This window comes from Microtus pennsylvanicus, chromosome 12, assembly GCF_037038515.1.
Source record: "Microtus pennsylvanicus isolate mMicPen1 chromosome 12, mMicPen1.hap1, whole genome shotgun sequence".
In the NCBI taxonomy this organism is placed as follows: domain Eukaryota; kingdom Metazoa; phylum Chordata; class Mammalia; order Rodentia; family Cricetidae; genus Microtus; species Microtus pennsylvanicus.
Genome location: NC_134590.1, coordinates 8,425,900 through 8,445,000, shown reverse-complemented (window position 1 = coordinate 8,445,000; position 19,101 = coordinate 8,425,900). Strand labels below are relative to the sequence as shown.

Below are 19,101 nucleotides of genomic sequence, written 5' to 3'. Positions count from 1 at the left end.
CAAAGATCTTTACTTCAGGATAAGTAAAAGCAGAAAAGCTTAAGACAGAGTAAACTTAGGCTATAGCTTACCACCACCTCTTCCACGAGCTCTTCCTGCAAACCCTCCTCTAGATCCCCACTGCTGCTGTTGCTGATACTGTTCCTTCGACATGGCTACTTTTATTTCACACTAAAAAAGGAGAAAAAATAAAATTATTATATTGACTCAAGAAAATGACTGTAATCATCAGAACAGCTAATACTGTTTAAATTAAGCTGCGCAACCTCGTCCGTCCTTCCACCCCAGTTTTCAGTTACTCATTGTAACTCGGGAGGGGGCACCCTCGCTTCTGATGTGATTGATCAAAGACGTGCTTGCTAAAAATCTACTACTTGTTCTGTTAGGTCCTAAAAATTTGGTAAAAGTTTATATAAAATACATTTTAATGCTGGTGGTGACAAGTGCCTTTAACCCCAGCAGATGGGAGGCAAAGGCAGGCGGATCTCTGAGTTCAAGGCCACCTTGGTCTACAGAGCCAGGGATCTGTGTATACAGAGAAACAGCCTCAAAAAAAAAAAAAAAAACCAAAATAAATAAATAATAAAAATACATTTAACAAACAAATTCCTGCTGCTCACCAATGAAAGCAAAGAGTTCACTGGTGACTTCAGCTAGTAGACTGTAAGTACAAACAAGCAATTTGGATCCGACAGCCCAACATTGCACCACAAGTTTTCTGAGCCACTCACTCAATAACTGAACTTACTTTACTAAGACCAACATTGTGGTATTTCTTTTCCATTATCTTCTTCACTGGTTCCTCTTCCTTAAAGGTAATAAAACAGAACCCACGCCTCTTATTGGTCTTGTTGTCCATGGGGAGCTCTATGGATTCCACCTGATAGCAGGAAAAAAAAAGAAGACTTAGTATTCTAGTTTGTGCTCTATTGTCACTAATAACAAATTTACACAGGAGGAGAAGGGTGGCAAATAAAACACATTTCACTCAAGCTTTATTCTGCTGTCTCCCCATTTTTCTAATCTTTCTACCTAACTCAAATATCACAAATGCAGAGCCCCACAAGAACAAAATGAGACAATAGCCACCTTGAAAAAAACAAGAGGGAATCTGCATTTGAGAAAAAGCTATGATGTAGTAACAGGACCACAAACTGGAGACACAGTGGATGCAGCAGCTCCACTTTTGCTTGCTCCTATAATCGCATAAGAAAACCTATATACTCAGGCTTTTTATGTGTAATACTTAGGAGTATTGGGCATTCTATTTTTAAGCCCTAACACAAAAGCATGTATTCTTATTTGAATTGAGTAAGAGATGTCAGCATGTTGTCCTTGGAGACCAAGGCCACAAACATCTTGGCTTAGCTTTGATTATTAATTCATGAAAGGAACTGATAGTTCACTATTTCAGTATGTCTACAGCCTCACTAAATTGGCACTTATACATATTTAAATTGGTAAGTTACTACACTACTCTGTTCTTATTTCTTTACTATTCTTAAATGTTTCCTTTTTATATTTCAGGTAACTCAATCTTGACTTCCTCCTCATACTGCCTGTATACTCATACTTTTCTTCCTTCTAAATGTTCTAAGTTAAGCATGCTGAACAACCCAGACACAATGGGTCATTCCTGTAGTTTATGTGGGACAGAGGCAGGAAGGTGTCTTAAATTAAGGAGTTCAAAGAGAATAAGAAAGAAAAAGTTCCAAGGACTGCCTGGGTTTCCTAACAGACCCACCATCTAAGTGTCCAGTACTTTACATATGCACATGCTCAACAACAACAACAAAAAAAAGCGTTCCCTAATCTTCAGATCTGCTCGTTCAATTTCCTTATTACAAATTTTTGCAATTCTGAAACACAGTGGCCAAGTCCACTTAATGTACAATTACACATTAATTTTTGACATAAACACACATACCTCACCAAAACCACCAAAATACTCTCTTATTTTCTCTTCTGGTGTATCTGGAGAAAGGCCACCAACAAAAATTTTTTTGACGGGCTCTTTTGTTTTCATGGCTTTGGCCCTTTTAGGATCAATGACTTTCCCATTCAATTTATGTTCTTTCTGATCCATGACCTAAGAAAATTAAGTTTTTCACTTTAATATGTAAAATTTAACTAATGTACAGAAATAAACTACTTCAGCTAATACAGACTAGTGCCCAAGTATAAAAGTCACTAAGAATGATGGAGGGGAAGTACCACACCAGTTGAATTGATTACTAGGTAACCATCACCTTTAACTGATAAACAATGGTTGCTAATGACTTAAATTAAAAAGTTGATTGTTGTATAGATATCTGCCGGTGTGAGGGAACTACTCTATTCAGAGACTTGAGTGAGACAAATTGCTTGTCTAACAAAAATGTAAAACAGGCACTTTCTGCCAACTTGTCATACTTTATCTTTTTAATTAGACTTTTAAAATTCCCCACTACCTTCTTGAAAATGTCTGCTGGGACTGAACATAGACCATGTGCTTATTACGCCTCAGTCCTTTTTAAAATCACTTTTAATTTAGAAAGGCTGGCACATGGAAAGTATTCAGCAAATTCCCAAATCCGCCTCTCCCTTCAAACACAGGGTGTGTTAATGAACCTCCGCTGTCCCAGCATGTGGACAGCAGAGGACAGGAAATTCAAGTAATACAGACTGGGTCCAGTCCAAGACACATGTAACCTTGTTTCAAACAAGGAAAGAATGTAAGAAACGTGTTTCATCTTTCTCATGTAAAGAACCCACAAGTAACATACAAGTTTACTCTATCAAATTCTCCATGTTTCATTAATCAGAACATATAACACACTACCTTATCTACACTCTCCGACTCTTTAAATAGCACAAAGCCAAAACCCCTTGATCGCCCTGTGATAGGATCTAACTTCAGAGTGCAGTCTACAACTTCACCAAATTTGGAAAAGTAGTCCTTCAGATCTTTCTTTGTAGTGTCCCAGCTAAGGCCTCCTATAAACATTTTCCTGTAAAGACAAAAAGCAGTATTAAAATGCTAAGAAAATCAAACCTTGCCTTGTATTTACTCACATCAATAACCCACCCTTTTCAAACTACATTTATTCAGTACAATAAAATATTATTCTTCCTACACAAAAACACATATCAAAAAACACTACTGTTTAAAGTTCCACTTAACATTGCCCCTTCTGATCAACAATACTAAGCAAGAAGCTAATTGCAGGTATTTACATACATATGCATATATACATACACATATATATGCATGCATGCCAAATAAAAGTATTAGTTTTTTTTTTTAAAGGTAAAATCTTGGCTTCTACATCTTAACAAATCTTCATTAACCATGTCAAGGGCTATGCTGCAATCTCCAGTGTGGCAGCCCCCAGCACACTGTCTATGCTGAGACTCCTTTTCTACTTTTTAATAGTTCTCCCATCTACAGAACTCTTAGAACATAAAATGGAAAAATGCTAAGCCCTCCAAACTGAACTAACCTTTTTCACTTCTGAGAGTCCTTAAAAAGAAACAAAGTAATCATGTAAACTGCATGGAGAAAGAATTACCCACTGAATCACATCTCACTAACTTAGATGATTTATTTACTTACAGTAAAACCTCAGCTAACAAGTTATGAAATGCTTAGGCCTATGAAATGGTAAATGGAAAACACCCAAGAAAAGGCCATATAGAGAACAAATTAAGTCTCAACATACAGTAAAATGCCAAAAAGCAGTTCTGGCAGCAGTTGTGATCCTTTCTACATCTGCTTGTTTTACCAATAAGTTAACAGCAGTAATTATAAAAGCACATCTGTACCTTTTACCCTTTAAGAGTCAAACTAAAAACATAAGTTGTCAAAATTAGCCCTAGAAGGCTAAAATTTTCACTTCAGAGATAAAACCATGCTTGCTCAAGATGTTCTCACCTTCATAACTTGGGGCGGGGGGAGTCATGAAAAGGGATGGGGAAGATAAGGCACCAGCTCTCAGCTCTGCAAACAGTAAACATCTCCCCACCCTGACCTTTAACAGGCTGCCACTACAGCCCACTGGGCAGTAAGATGCTCATCAATCTCTTTATCTTCACCTCTAAGGCATCCAGTTAACTGAAATGTTATCATTCTTACCACAAGTTTGTTTGAATTAATGCTAATACCAAAGCTAACTTAGTACAAATAAACTTACTTCAGGTGACATTCAACTCTTTCCATTTAAAGTTAGGTTTTCAAGCTGAACATATTACAGAGCGGGCCCCAATTTTCAAGACTCTTTTAGGCCTAAAGTAAGACTTATAATCATTTAGTAATGTTATAATCAAATGAATATAACCAAAGTCCATTATGTACTCTTAAAGTCTGTTTATTGCCAATTCCATGGAAAATTTAAAACTTCTCAATACATGTTTCTTTCAACTCCTAATATAACCTTATTTAATAACCACTGCTATACACACAGTATTTTTTACCTACAGGACCAGAATACAACTTTCATAAGTGAAAATTCATTACCAACATGCACTTTTCAAAGTGAGGCCGATGCTAGTTTTTAAAGACAAGGATATTAACTACAAAGCAATGGTCTCTTGCTTAGATATCGTTAAGTTCTACAACAGAAACAAATTCAGCTAAATTTAACTACCTAGTAACCATTTGTTATTACAGAATTTCCACATAAATAACTGAATAATTTAGAATTATTTTGGTCTAACTAAACTGACATCCTAATAAAAGACAGTGTATAGGGTAAACCTGAAAACCAAGAAAAGTCTGTCTAGTCCATTACCCAACTACCAGGACAAAATTTGTTTTTATTTCATGAAAGCAATGTATGGGGGAAAGTCCTCAATTTAAAATTGTTATATATACTTCCGAATAAAAATAACACAGAGGATTGCAGAGATGGCTCAGCAGTTAAGAGCTCTTCCAGAGGACCCAGGTTCAATTCCCAGCACACACTTGACAAGCTCTCAGAGCTATCTCTAGCTCCAGTTCCAGGAGATTCGACACCCTCATGTAGAATATAAACAGGCAAAACACAGCGCACGCTAAATAAACAAATCTTCAAAAAGAAATCACACAAAGAATGAGGTGTCTACTATTTTCAAACCACATAACTGCTGTTTAGATAGGAAGTTAATTTTCTAAATATTAGATATGCACACCAAGTCACCAACTGACCCAATAGCCTAATGGAAGTGCACTCTTAATGAACAAAAACCTTCACACTCTTTAATAGAGCTAAAACTGTTCACTGCAAACACATTCTATAAACAAACCTACTTTATCCAGAATATTAAATATTCTGGTCATCTTTTAACTTTTTATACATTACATAGTATTACCTTTTTCTCCAAGTACTGTTTGTCCTCCCTAGTCCTGCAACTGTTTTCTATCTCCAACTATTTTAAATGAAATATTTTAAGACTATTTGTAACGAGGTCTTACACTACAACTCAAGCTAACTTCAAATTGATGCCAATTCTCCAGCCTCCAAATGTAGTGGAGCTCCCACAATTGGCTCCAAGGAATGATAGTCTTCAACACAGCAGTAGTGATTTAACAGCCTATGGACCGACCATCTCTCTTAAACTACCGTAGTATGTTCATTTTATCTGAAGCAGCTACTAATACATCAGGTGCATCTCACTTGCTTAGCTTTTAGAACACATTTTCTTTCAGTTTTGCCAGCAAGCAATTACTTGTTCTATAATGACTATTAATCTCCCTTCCAAGCTACAAGAGGCCAGGTAACATGTTTCCAAATCTTCTGTGAAATTTAACATCTTCTGAACTAAAGCTTAAAATTAGTATTTTGGTAGTACAATAACCAGAAAAGCCAATACATTGCAACAAACATTGTATGCTACCTTTACTAAATGGGAGTATGAAGTCCACCCTATTTTTATTCTGTAGGTACAAGGTTTAACTATATAGTATGCAGCCTAGTGGGAGAATGTCTGCTAAACTTTAAGGACAAATAGGCACCTATTATAAACTCTCTACAACACCAGCATGAACTTCCTCTTATTCTGAGATGGCTTGAGATTAACACTAATTTGGACTACTTTATACAGTCATTATCTTGTTTAAAGCACAATACCTATTGTCTGTCCAATAGGGATGGAGCCCGAAATCAAAGGTTTATTCTCAAATTGCTATTAACTCCTCAGACATAAAAACCTTTCAGTAAGGAGACAGAACTTAATATCAAGAGAACTGTCAAAGTAGCAACAAACTGTCTCCTAAAGCTATAATCTAAATTTAAAATGTGTTCCTTAGCTGTAAGTGAACCAACTATCCCAATTAAAGAATTTACCCTACAAAGGTCTTCTGTCCCCTCCCTCTACTCCATTTTTTTTAGGTCTCATGTAATCCTACCTGATGGCAAACTTTTAGCAAATCTTCCTGCTTCGGCCTCCCCAGTGCTGAGTACTGGGATAATAGATGCACCACCTTGCCTGACTGACAAAGTTTAATTTCTTAATTCCACTTATAAACAAAGTATTTCAATAGCCCAAAGAAAATACAGACTCAATAATGTGTTTTCACAGTTACTGATAAGAAAGTCAGTGTCGGGGCTGGAGAGATGGCTCAGTGGTTAAGAGCACTGCCTGCTCTTCTAAAGGTCCTGAGTTCAATTCCCAGCAACCACATGGTGGCTCACAACCATCTGTAATGAGATTTGGTGCCCTCTTCTGGCCTGCAGGAATACATGAGGCAGAGTAGTGTATACATAATAAATAAATAAAATTTAAAGAAAAAAAAAGTCAGTGGCAAGCATAGTTACAAAACTTAGTATTGATGACTAACTACCCAAATGCTGATTCTCAGCTCTGCAGGGTCACTCAGAAATTTAGACTCCTTTGTGGAACATCTTATTCCTTTTTAATGCAAGATTAGAGATAGGGGACCAACTGCCAGTTTTTATATGCTAGTTCTGCCACCTACCAACTATACAGCCCTCAAGGAAGTTAAAATGATAACGGTCACCTGCAGTCAGGAATAAAAATTGCCTTAATTTAGAGGAATGTACTTTAATTCAAGAAAAGTTATTTTTAGAGGCAAAACACAATCTAAATAAAGTTTGTTGTTTTCATTTTCTTTTTTAATAATTTGTTTACTTTACTTTTATTTCCTTTGTATCGGTATTTTGCCTGCACGTATGCTCTGTGTGAGGTTGTCAAATCTTGGAGTTACAGACAGTTGTGAACCGCCATGTGGTCAATGGGAATTGAACCTGGGTCCTCTGAACCACTGAGTCAGCTCTCCAACTCATTTGCTTTCATTTTCAAGTGGAGAGGCTTTATAATTTCTAACATTAAAGGGGAAAACATCCAGGATAAAAGTTTTCCGTAAGATCATGTTTGTTCAATGCTCAAGCTCTAAAATACCCTATAGAAGACTGAAATACCCAGGTTAAGAAATTACGTCACTTTCCTTTAAGAAAAATTCTGAGCCAAGTGGTGGTGTTGCACATCTTTAATCTCAACACTCAGGGAGGCAGAGGCAGGCAGGTGTCAGAGTTTAAGGCCAGCCTAACCTACAGAGAGAGTTCCAGAACAGGCTCCAAAACTATACAGAGAAACCCTGCCTCAAAAAACAAAACAAAATGAAACAAAAAAATCCAGAAAGTGTTAATGTCTCTGTGTTCTGTGCATGTGACTGCAGGTGCACCGGGAGCTGGAGTTACAAGGAGCCATGAACACCTGACTTGGTTGGATCCTCTGGTAGAATAAACCTCTATAAATGTAGCTTCTAAAGTCCTCTCAGTAACTCAACTCTAACTACATATATGCCAGTGTTTTTTTAAGTAATTAAAAGCATAAGAAGCAATACCTAGCAAGCAGTGATGGCTGATAGAAAATGCCTTAATAATTCTAATTACGAAGAACTATAATCCTAGCATTTAAGAAACTGAGGCAGAAGAATCAATAAATTGAGCTATTATTTGACTGTCTTAAAAAACAAAAGCCATTAGAAAAACTCTCACCGGGTACTGAGAGATGGCTCAGAGGTTAAGGAGCACTGACTGTTCTTTCAGAGGTCCTAAGTTCAATTCCCAGCAACCACATGGTGGCTCACAACCATCTATGATGAGATCTGGTGCCCTCTTCTGGCCTGCAGGGATATATGCAGGCAGATGCTGCATACATAATTAATAAATAAATCTTTAAAAAAAAAAAACTCTCACCCTCTTAGTACACAAAGCTAATTTTCCCCAGACCATGGAGATCACTAGTTTAATACTGCAAACTCAATAATATCTTATTTAAAGATGCTTTCCCTATCAAGTCTTTTGCTCCCACTTTTGAGCTAAAGCAATGTTTAACACCCCCCCACACAACTCATACCAGGTGTAAGCCTGATCAACTGTAACAGCGCATTCACTGGCACCCTTTATAGTGGTGTTATTCAAGCACACTTATTTACATAATTCTCCTGGTTATCTACCATTAAAACTCAACTTTTAAAGCACTACGATGATAAACTCTACAAATCTCCGCAGCATGTATTAAAGAGCATTTTCTTTAGAAATTATGGATTTATTTTAAATGTAATCACTGGTTACTTTTTAACACTGGGGAACCACCACTTGGTAGGGAGTGACTTTACAATCTATATAAACTACCCTTGGAAACACCCTGACAAACCTTTAACAGTAACAAGACATATCTGATGTGGTTTACAGCACTTGAAAAATACTTTGAAACTATTTAAAACTGCATTGAAGTTAGCTAGTGAAGAAAACTATTTAATCAGTAAAACCTACATCCCAACATTATCTGCCCATTATTAAACAGGTAATTCCTCCATAAGATTTTTATATTATGGTATTTTAAAGCCAAGTGTGAAAAAGTATCCTAGTATTCAAGACTGACACATACATAGTAAGAGCAAACATTTCAAAGAATGATTTTAAATTATTTTATATTAAATCTCATTACTACACAAGGAACCCACATCAACTACCATAAGAAAGATAACTAGAGGGGCTGGAGAGATGGCTCATTGGTTAAGAGCATTGCCTGCTCTTCCAAAAGTCCTGAGTTCAATTCCCAGCAACTACATGGTGGCTCACAACCATCTGTAATGGGGTCTGGTGCCCTCTTCTGGCCTGCAGGCATACACAGACAGAATATTGTATACATAATAAATAAATAAATATTTTTTTAAAAAAGAAAACCTCTTCCTAGCACTCAGATGGCAGAGAGAAAGGTGGATCTACAAGAGTTCAAGGCCAGCTGGTCTATATAGTGAGTTCCATGCCAGCAAGGGCTACATTGTAAGATCCTGTGTCAAAAAGAAAAAGAAAGGAAAACAGGCATAACATCTAAATTAAACATGACAGCTTTTAAAAATAAACCTTAAAAGCTTAACCCAGTATCTCTACCACACTGTTCAACACTGTAAATAAACTTCCAACCTTATAAAGTAAACTTCCACTTACCCACAAGTTACAGACTGGTGTTTCCTTAACATAGAGGTTAAGGTTTGAGTTAACTGAGGCCACTACCTATTCATAATCTTAGAAGTTTTCTACTAGGTATTAATTTAGATAATCATCTGGAGAGATAGACAGGATGTATGTATAAATAAATAAATAAATAAATAGTAAAATAAAAATAAGTAAATAAATAAATTAAAAAAAAAGTGTTCGGTGAGTGGGGCGTGTTGGCATAGAGAACAAAATAACACTAATAAAACAGAAATGGATGTTTACTTTTTTAACCCAAGATTAAAGGTAAGTTTTCTGACATCAAGCCAAATCACCAACCCCTACCATCTTTCAGAATCACATTACTTTTTAACGTAATGAAAATCTAAAGCTCATTTCAAAGACATTTGTTTACTGGTGGCTTGTTCAGTGTATCTGCTGACACTTTCCTCTGTCTCTTAAGACTACAGTGGAGACAGAAGGGGGGTTTCCTAACTCATTATTTACTCATTCATTCATCATTTATTTTGATGGCCAAAATAGATAAGTAAGTATTTCAGTACAGAACCCAATACTTAAAAGCTATCACTATGACTACTGGACAAATATGCCAATACAAAGTCTTCCCCCACCTAAAATACTTAAGTACATAGCATGAACATACTATTTCACACTCCAGAAACTAAAATATGCTTACCTTTACTCCACAGGAGTAAATCACTGGCAGTAGCAACTATTAGAGCAATGGATAAATACACACAAGACATGAAAGTAGGCTGCGTAGTCAGTCTTCCTATGGTGAGCATTGTTTCCAGCAAATAGATCAGAAAACCAAGTAAAAACGTGTTCTATTACCTGAGATCACATTGTTGTAAGTAACAGAAACAAATCCCAGGCATCCTGCGTCAGTTTTGTGTCCCATCTACTATAACCCCAAAGCACAGCTACATCAAATCAAACAACTAACCAGTTCTGCATCACTCCATTTGTTAACATGCACATTCGAAGCATACAGCCCTAAGTGAAATGGGAGAGTCATTCTGTTTGTTTTCTTATGTTCTCAGGCATGGCTTCTAACATCACCTAAAGCTAAAGATCATCAGTTATCTTTCCTGGTGGCCTTAAGTCACAGCAAAATGGACTGTGAGGGACATACATACACAATCTAACTATAGAGGTACATATGAGATGTCTTCTATACCTCAGACTACCCAGGCTAAATTACTGAGACTACATATGCATGTATACAAGGTGTCACTTCAGCTCAAACTTGTCCAAATTTAAGACACCGCCTCAAAAACAAGCATTTGCCAAATAGCACTCCATGCCTATTATCTCAGATCCTGGGAGGCTGAGTGTGAGGAGTCTTGTGATTTTTAGACCAGCCTGGGCTAAAAAGTGAGATCCTGTCTTGAAAAACAACGGACTGAAATTGTAACTGACAATCCAATCTAATCCCAGGCCTGTATATTCCGTGTCTCTCCTAACAGATGACGAATGAGCCTACTACTCCTAGATGGGAGCATGGCTCAGGAACAGAACATTCGCCCACACAGTTCCATCTCCATTATGGACGAGGAAAACACTGAATGTTGCTCCCCTAATTTTGGAGCTTCAGTTTCTACAATTTTACCCCTGCAAAGGTTCCAAAGCGAGTAAACACGGAGACACACCTACTTACAGTCCAGTAAATCTGGCATGAGACGAATCTAAAAATATTGGTTTTTCAAACAATGTTCAAACTGTCCCAGAAACACTGGGGTCTCTAACATATCCTCCAACATTCCAAACAAAAACATGTGGGAGTCCCTTCTCCCACAAAAAGGAGAGAACTAAGGACCTCTAAGAAGAATCCCACTCAAGCTCTCACACTAATGGTAACAACACCGTGACTCGGCCCTGACCTTCTATACTGACAACTCAGTCAAACTGTTCTATTTCTCACTCAACCCCACCTCCAATGTATCTATAATCTGGTAACATTGTCTATAGTATTCCAGGTTCCCAACAGTCTTTACATTTTGAAAACTGTCCCCATAGCTTACAACATGGCATGCACATGCACATTTCCCCAGACACCACCTACCCCAAGAACTGAGACACTGCAGAGTGATTTTACACACCGCATCTATTTATATATATAAAGTTGTAGATATTAAAGTGGCTAACAAGATAGCTCAACAGGTAAAGGTACTTGCGGCTGTGTCTGAGACCAGAGTTCAATCCTCAGGACCCACATTATAAAATGAGGACAGACTCTCACCAGTTTCCATTGATTTCCACATAAGCACTGGTACACAAACAAATCTAACATCAAAAACAATCTTAAAGGTGAACTCGGCCATTTTACTATGGTAATAAACCACTGTTGCCAAATCCCTGTGAAATAAGGAGACTCTTCTAAAAATAACTATTCATTTTCACATGCAAAGGAATTAACCACATCAAATAATGAATTCATCTTTAAAAATATTTTAGGAGGAAAAGCAGGAACAGTGAATGGCACCTACCTACAGCCCCTACCACTTGAGATGGAGATATGAATACTAGGTAAAGGCCAGTCTAGGCACATAGACCATGTCTCAAAAATAGTATTTCAGGACAAAATCTCATTTTAACAGGAACTGCACACAGCAGTGTTTAAGAAATGAACTTTACATGATTTTTAGCCTACTAACCAGTCTCATCTTCACTATAGAGACTATTATTTATATAACTATATAAACTGGTGAGGAAGACAGAGAAACACAGGATATATACACGGGCACCAAAAATGTAATGTTTAAGCATCTTGATTGTTTTGTTCAGAAAGTTTAGCATCTGCAACAAAATGGAGTTGGATAAATGTACAATTATCAGTCAACTTAGAGAAAGGAGGGATGGGTGAAGAGGATAGAAGGAGAACCTGGCCACATAGGAGCAACGCACCTCTAGTCCAAGAAAGAGACTTGTGAAGTGAAGAAACAAGCCTCCTAAGCCTGGGCAACATAGTGAGACTGTCTCCAGAACAAGGGTTGGAGGGTAAGAATGCCTTCGAAGTGTTTCTGAAAAACCTACTACCTCAAAGTCTGCCAGTGGAGAACTGGCCATCACATGAAATGCTCTGTAACACTGACAAAAGTTACCCAACTTTCTCCAAATGACCACAGAAAGCTCTACACATATTTGCTACTGAACAAAGGAGCAAAGATAATTCTTTTAACAGTGAAAACAATGACCTTCAAATCTAAAGATCAATACAACTTACTACACACAATTAACAATTACATAAGGTTCAAAGAGAAGACGAATGTAGTTAAATTTTAATTTGACATTATTACCTAGTTAACTAACTATACCCAGCAGGCACCAAAATATAAGGTTCATCCAAACATCATTATTTACTATGTCTCATTCAGACCCCACCCAGTCTTTCGCACGTTAGTCTACTTTACCTCCAACTTAAAACTGGGCAGTTATGAGTAGATGAGAATAGTTAAAAAATAAATCCCATATAAAATTTAATATTTCCAAAATAATAGACATGGTCTGTAAAGACAGACATAAGGCGGTGTACTGGCTTTTTAACCTCCAATGGTGAGACACAGCCCAAGAAAATTAAAATATGAGCCTGAGGGCAGAGACTGACATTTTAGGAGGGAGAAGTGGGATAAAAAGAATACTCAACCTACCAGCCTCCAAAGGGAAGTCATGCAAATGTGAACACATGTCAACCAACTGTAATTAACATTCCAGCCAAATCACACTGAAAATAAAAGATCTGGTAAGAGCTGTAGTGGGAAAGCCACATTTAGCCCACCTATGTATAATACAATCAATGCTTAAAGTGTTTATATTGCTGGTGAAGATATAGGACTTTGCATAAAGCACAGTAATATACTTAAGGAACTGTCTATTTGACAGACTACTTCAGTATAACATGCAAGACATTTCAACACACAATATTTTTAATCAAGTAACCTTTATATTTAGCTTTAAGCTTAGAATTTAAACAAAAAATATTTCAACCTAATAAAAACTAAATGAAGTACAGTAACTTTTCTGCTTGCCCATATTTAAAAGAAAAATTACTAATTACATTTAGTTTAGGTTGGTCAAATTGTCATATCATGCATTACCACAAACCATATACCACGCAATGGCATCAATTTTGCCCACAGATTACTTAGGATATCTAGAAAGTCTTTATAGCCCAGGCACAAGACTCATCCTAGTGTATTAATGTCTAAAAAAATCTCCTGGGACTCAATGGGCAACTAAATTATAGAGCCTCTGCATGTTATGACTACTGAAATCTTTATAAGACAGAAATAAAATTTAAAAGTTTTACCATTCTTCCCGCTGTGCCGTCGCTGCTTCAGTGTGTCGTGGGGAGGAGTTTGAATGGCTAGGGAATTAACAACCGGTACAGCAACCAATCAAAATTCTAGTTTTAGTTTTTGACATTGTTAGGGTTAAAAACTAATTCATTTATACGTCAGTTCAACAAGAAATAGCTACATAGACAGCTAGCTACTTTGTAACTTTCAAAACTCAGGGGTAATAGAAAGCCTGCCCCAGTTACACAATTAACCATTTTGGTGCCTCTGTCCAAAGAACAGAATTCAGAAAGCAAAACCCAAAATGTTAAAAACTTAATTCTTCAAATAATTAACAGTTATTCCTTTTCTAAAACTAAGCCACATTACCATTCAAGATTAGTTCTGTTTAAACTCACTTCCCCTCCCACCAATGCCCCACTAAAGCCAGTACAACCAGTAGCGACTGAAGAGTGTCAGTCTTGACTGAGATTTTTAAAAACTATATTCCAAGTACTTCTCTGCTGCCCCAACACCCCTACAAATCTGAAACTCTTAACCACTAAAGGAAATCATGTTTGCTAATACCAGGCTTATGACTTATTTTTACTTCCCACCGAAACTTTTTCTTTATATAGTGTAAAAAAAATTGCATACGCACAGCCCCATTATAAAAAAAAGTATCGAAACGGTAACTCAAGATCAGCAATCTATAATGGGAACATGAAAATTTAAGGACCCGGATCCATCCCACCTTCCTAACCTCCTGTGTTTTAACATATTAAAAGCAGCTTTTGGTGGCAATACAAAAGTTACTTCAATTAGAGGAAGCAGATTAGCACTGAAAAATTAACCAATTGAACAACACAAAATTTATTATATTTTAAAGGGCGAGTGGGCTTCTTTCAACAATAGTAAGAGGGCGAGACTGAGAAGAAACCAAAACAGGCTCCTGGGCACTGAAAAGGCGGGAGAGAAAATTTTAAGTTGCACAGAGTAAGTAAGGAAAGACTACGATCTGTACAAATAGGCAACCCTGAAGGCGCGAAAAGGGTGCACAGCAGAGTAACTTGGCAGAATGGGGGAAGGGCAACCGCAGGCAGGAGGTAGAAGAGCCCCAGTCAAGTGCAGGCCCCATCGACCACAAGGACTTAAATGGAGCCCGAGGAGCCAGACCAACGCGCCATCAGGAAGGAGACCGGGGGCATCGGCAGGCCCAGTCTGTCTACAGCACAAATGCAGGGCCTGGTGTGAGCGTGCCGTGGGGTCGGCGTACAGTGGACAGAACGAACGCGTCCTAAGGCGAAACTTATTTAAAATGCTAAAAACCACTGGCCTGAAGCCGACGCGGGAGAAAGAGAGGTGGACAGCCTACACCTTCCTGAAAGCAAGAGCGGATAAATAATCGCGCCGTCTCGGGGTGGTGGTGAAGCACCCACCCAACCTCGGAAAGCCTAGTAAAAAGCATTCTGTGCGTTTGCATTTGTAAGCCTAAGAGGTTAGAAATCCGGGAGAGATGGCGGGGGGTGGGGAGGGTAGCTCCGTCAGGCGGGAAAAAATCCTGGCGGCTAAGACGGTGGGAGGAGACCCACGGCGAGGGAGGAAAGAGGGCGGGCCGCGGAGTAGCATGGTGACGGCTAAAGGTGGAAACGTGTGTGATGGGGGAGGGGGCGAGCAGGCAGGGAAGGAGGAAATGCAGGCCCCGGGGAGCCCCAGGTACAAGAGGGGCGACCGGGCGAGCAGGCCGTGGCACTCGGGCCTGCGGGCGGGCGGGCGCGGGAGCGAGGCCTAATGGCGGGGAGGGGGAGGGGGCCTGGCGAGCGGCTGCCCGGGGCCGCCCCTTACTCACCCTTCATCCTCCTCGTTCTTACTGGCGTCGATCTTCGCCCCCTCGGCCTCGGCGCTGCCTCCCTCGGTGCCTCCGGCCGCGGAGCCGCCGCCGCTCCCGCTTCCCGCCGCCGCTGCCCCCGGCGCCGCCGCCGCCGCCGCCACCATGGCTCCCTCCTGCTCGCCCGCCGAGCCGCCTACCGCCGCCGTGGCCGCCGCCGCCGCCCCGTCCCCTCCGAACTGCTCCTCCGACATAGCGCTGCTGCCGCCGCCGCCGAGACGACACCCACCGCAGCCGCCGCGAACCGAAACTAGCAGCAAAGTGATCCCCGCCGCCGCCGCGCGTCCGCTCTACCTCGCGAGGCACACAAGACAAGGCGCGCGCGTGGCTGCAAGGGCTCCGGCGCCTCGTCCCCGGCCTGCCCCCCTCGCCTCCCGCTCTCGCGCGGCGCGCACTCGCACTCTTCCCCCGCCGGCCGCGCTGGAAAACGATGAAGGCGCAGCGGCGGCCACTCTCGCCTCCTCCTCGCTTTAATGGCGCCGCCGCGGACCACCTAAAATGGCCGACGGAAGAACGGCGCGTCCCGGTCACGTGACGCCGGAGCGCGCCCTTCGCGCCTCCTCCGCCCCTTCCACCGCGAGTCCCCACCCACCCGCCGCCCCCTCCCCTCGCGGGCCCGCCCCTCTCGTTCCCTTTCCCTGCTCGCTCTCACGCTCCTCCGGCGCGCCGCGCGGGCCTTTAAAGGGAACCGGAAGTGGCGCGCCGGAGAGGGGCGCGCGGCTACCATCGAGAACAAGGAGTGCTGGTTCGGGGCCGCGGCTAGAGAGACCCCCGCGTCCCTTGGCCCCGCCCTTCCGCGGATTCCTGGAGTCCCTCGCTCCTCCTCGGCCGCGGCTGGCCCGGGACGGCCAGCCCTGAGGGGTGTGGTTTGGCCACTTCCCGGCGGTGGCTCCGGTCTCAGCGTCTGCGGCCCGGGTGGCCTGCGTGAGACGGTGGCCACGCGTGTGCCCTGCTCGCCGCGCTCCTCTGCCCGTCGTCCCCGCCTGCTCCGGGTGACATTGAGGTTCCGCCGCGGCGCCGGCTGCTGGCTTAAGGCCGCTGGCGGCCGAAGCTGCTTTTTCTCAGAATTCCTTTCCAGCTCTTAACGCTTTACTTCCGTTACTAGAAGAGCCGAAAGCCGGCCACTATTCTTAGAAGTTCCTAGGGGTTGGGAAATGTGTTAAAGGCGACGCCAGGGTTCGTATTTTTTAATGAGTTCCAGTCTTTGTATTAAGTAAGATATATAAATGTCATGAATCATCTTTACAAGATTTCTAAGTCTGCGGTGTTGCGGTGGCGATTTTATAAAAAGAAAAATGAAGCACTGTTAGGCGTGTGGTTCAGGATTTAAAAATCATTCGTTAAGAAACCTCGTAGAATTCCTATTCAGGAGTTGGGCTTCACAGTTTCCTGCAAGACTCTTAACAGAAAATGGGATTGCTATATACCTTTCTGATCTCAGCCACTTGACTGCCTACTAAGTGTCCAGACTGGGCTTCCCAAAACTCAGGAGGAAGAAGAAGGATGGATTGTTGAGGCCAACCTGGAATTATGCCTTTGCAAAACACATCAAAAACATTGAAGTAAATGCTTCCCATGGGGTACTTAATCAATTTAGAGTTACTATATATAATCAAAACATCCCAAAGAGGAAAACAAAAGGTTTATTACCATCAGAATTTATGCTATCAAATTATTCAAATAAAAGAGTCAAATTGGTGGAAATACCTTTAAAATACAATCTTATAAGACTTTAAAGCAGATTACAGAATGGCAGTGTCAAGACTGTTAAGAAGTAGAAGTGATTCCACTTTTGTCTCCTCTTTCCAAATATTAGCCAAATAGGCGGCTTTGTGCTCAGGTCAAATATTGCAGATTGGTGGCAAATGGGATGAACGCAGAGGTTTTTATTTTTTTATTTTTTGGCTTCAAGAGAATTATTCCTTTGGATTCAAATGACAGGCCTACTTCTTACTGACTGTGGCAGTTTGAATGAGAACAGCCCCCTTAGGTTCATATATTTGAATTCTTTGTGCCCAAGGGGTGGAACTGTTTGGGAAGGATGAGAAGGTGTGAGTTTATTGGGGATGTGTCCTTGGGAGTTTGGAATTTCAAAAGGCCACACTAGACCTGGTGTCTATTTCTACTTGCTGCCTGTGGATCAGAACATAAAGCTCCCAGCTTTTTTTTCCAGTGCCACGCCTGTCTACTTCCCACCTTGACAACCTTGGACTAATCCTCCAAAATTTTAACCAAGCACCTAATTAAATGCTTTTCTCTTCATGTTGCCTAGATCATGGTGTCTCCTCACAACAATAGGGCAGAAAGTCCATTTTAATTCACAGGCAGCCCTGTAGTTTCTGGAATTTGAGTGATACTCAGAATTCCTCCTATTATGGTCCAGATGTCTGCCTCGCTTTGTGAATGCTAGGAACCAAAACCAGGTCCTCTGCAGGAGCAGCATGTGCTCTTCAGTGCTGAGCCTTCCTTCCAGACCCAAAGCCAACTCTTACCCAAAGGGTTTGTGACCCACAGGTTGAGAACCACTGCCCGGAAGTAAGTGGGGGGAAACACCAAACACTAAGCTTAGGACATGTTGCCAAGGCAGAAGGGTTTGGCTGAGGTAGGAGTGTGCTTTGTAACGTAAACGAATGCAGACAGATTGTAACAATATATATAGCTTTAATGTAGAAATAGACTTACAGAACCACCGTTCCAGGGGAGACCAGGAAAGCAGAAGTGACAGCTGGGAGCACGCTTGCCGAATTTATAGGCAGACATTAGCCTGAGGCGAACACGCCCCCTAAGGGGCGGGACTTATCCCTACAGTGCTTGCTGCTCAAGTGAACAGTGGAGGCCAGTGTGGCTGAAGAGAAGGGAGGAAAGAAGGTGCAGTGATTCATACCTCAGAGTGATTCAGGAATGAGGTCACCCAGAGCCTTGTAAGCGTTGCTTTTATTTTTAAAGTTATGAGAAAAGTGAAGGGTTTTGAGCAGATGAAAGATGCCAACTTCCTTAAACTTTAAATAGGTCATTTTGGATGCTTTGTAGACAGTACACTGTGGGAAGGCATCAGGATGGTGAATTAAAGGGTTGCTGTCATAAGTTGACTATTTTAGCCTCTTGGATGATTTGTTCTGTCAGGAAACAAATCTACAAAAACAATATTATTTACATGTGATTTAATTTTTCTGAATGCTATTTTCTGCACAGAGAAGCACATTTTAATGACATTGGTCATTAAGAATAAAACTTAAGGGTGGTGGTAGCACACACGTTTAATCCCAACACTCAGGAGGCAGAGGCAGGTGAATCTTTGAGTAAAAGGCTAGCCTGACCTATATAGTGAGTTCCAGGCCAGCCAGGGCTACATAGTGATATACCCTGTTTAAACAGAAGAAGACTTGCAGGACTAAGGTGTGACTCGGTTGGTAGAGTGCTTGTCTAGCATGAATGAGGCCTGGGTTCGTTCCCAGCACTACATAAAACTGGAAGTGCCGGCACACAGTCTGCA

The 19,101-nt window shown here is 40.9% G+C and overlaps 1 protein-coding gene across 6 annotated transcripts in view; it reads right to left on the bottom strand.

Annotated features, from left to right (window-relative positions):
• Nucleotides 1-16,135, bottom strand: part of Hnrnpd (heterogeneous nuclear ribonucleoprotein D) — a 24,260-nt gene extending 8,125 nt beyond the window's left edge. For 2 of the 6 annotated variants that reach the window (XR_012907257.1, XM_075943400.1), the window contains exons 1-6: nt 15,570-16,132; nt 13,753-13,809; nt 2,822-2,990; nt 1,928-2,089; nt 749-880; nt 72-171 (exon numbers count right to left, since the gene is read on the bottom strand). Coding sequence is in view for 4 of the 6 variants with exons in the window: in XM_075943400.1 (XP_075799515.1) it covers nt 72-171; nt 749-880; nt 1,928-2,089; nt 2,822-2,990; nt 13,753-13,809; nt 15,570-15,802 (853 nt within the window). In the remaining 2 variants the exon portion in view is untranslated. Of the gene's footprint in view, nt 1-71; nt 172-748; nt 881-1,927; nt 2,090-2,821; nt 2,991-13,752; nt 13,810-15,569 lie in introns of all 6 variants that reach the window. The other 4 variants (XR_012907256.1, XM_075943402.1, XM_075943401.1 and 1 more) reach the window with 4 other exon arrangements.
• Nucleotides 16,136-19,101: the final 2,966 nt, after the last annotated feature.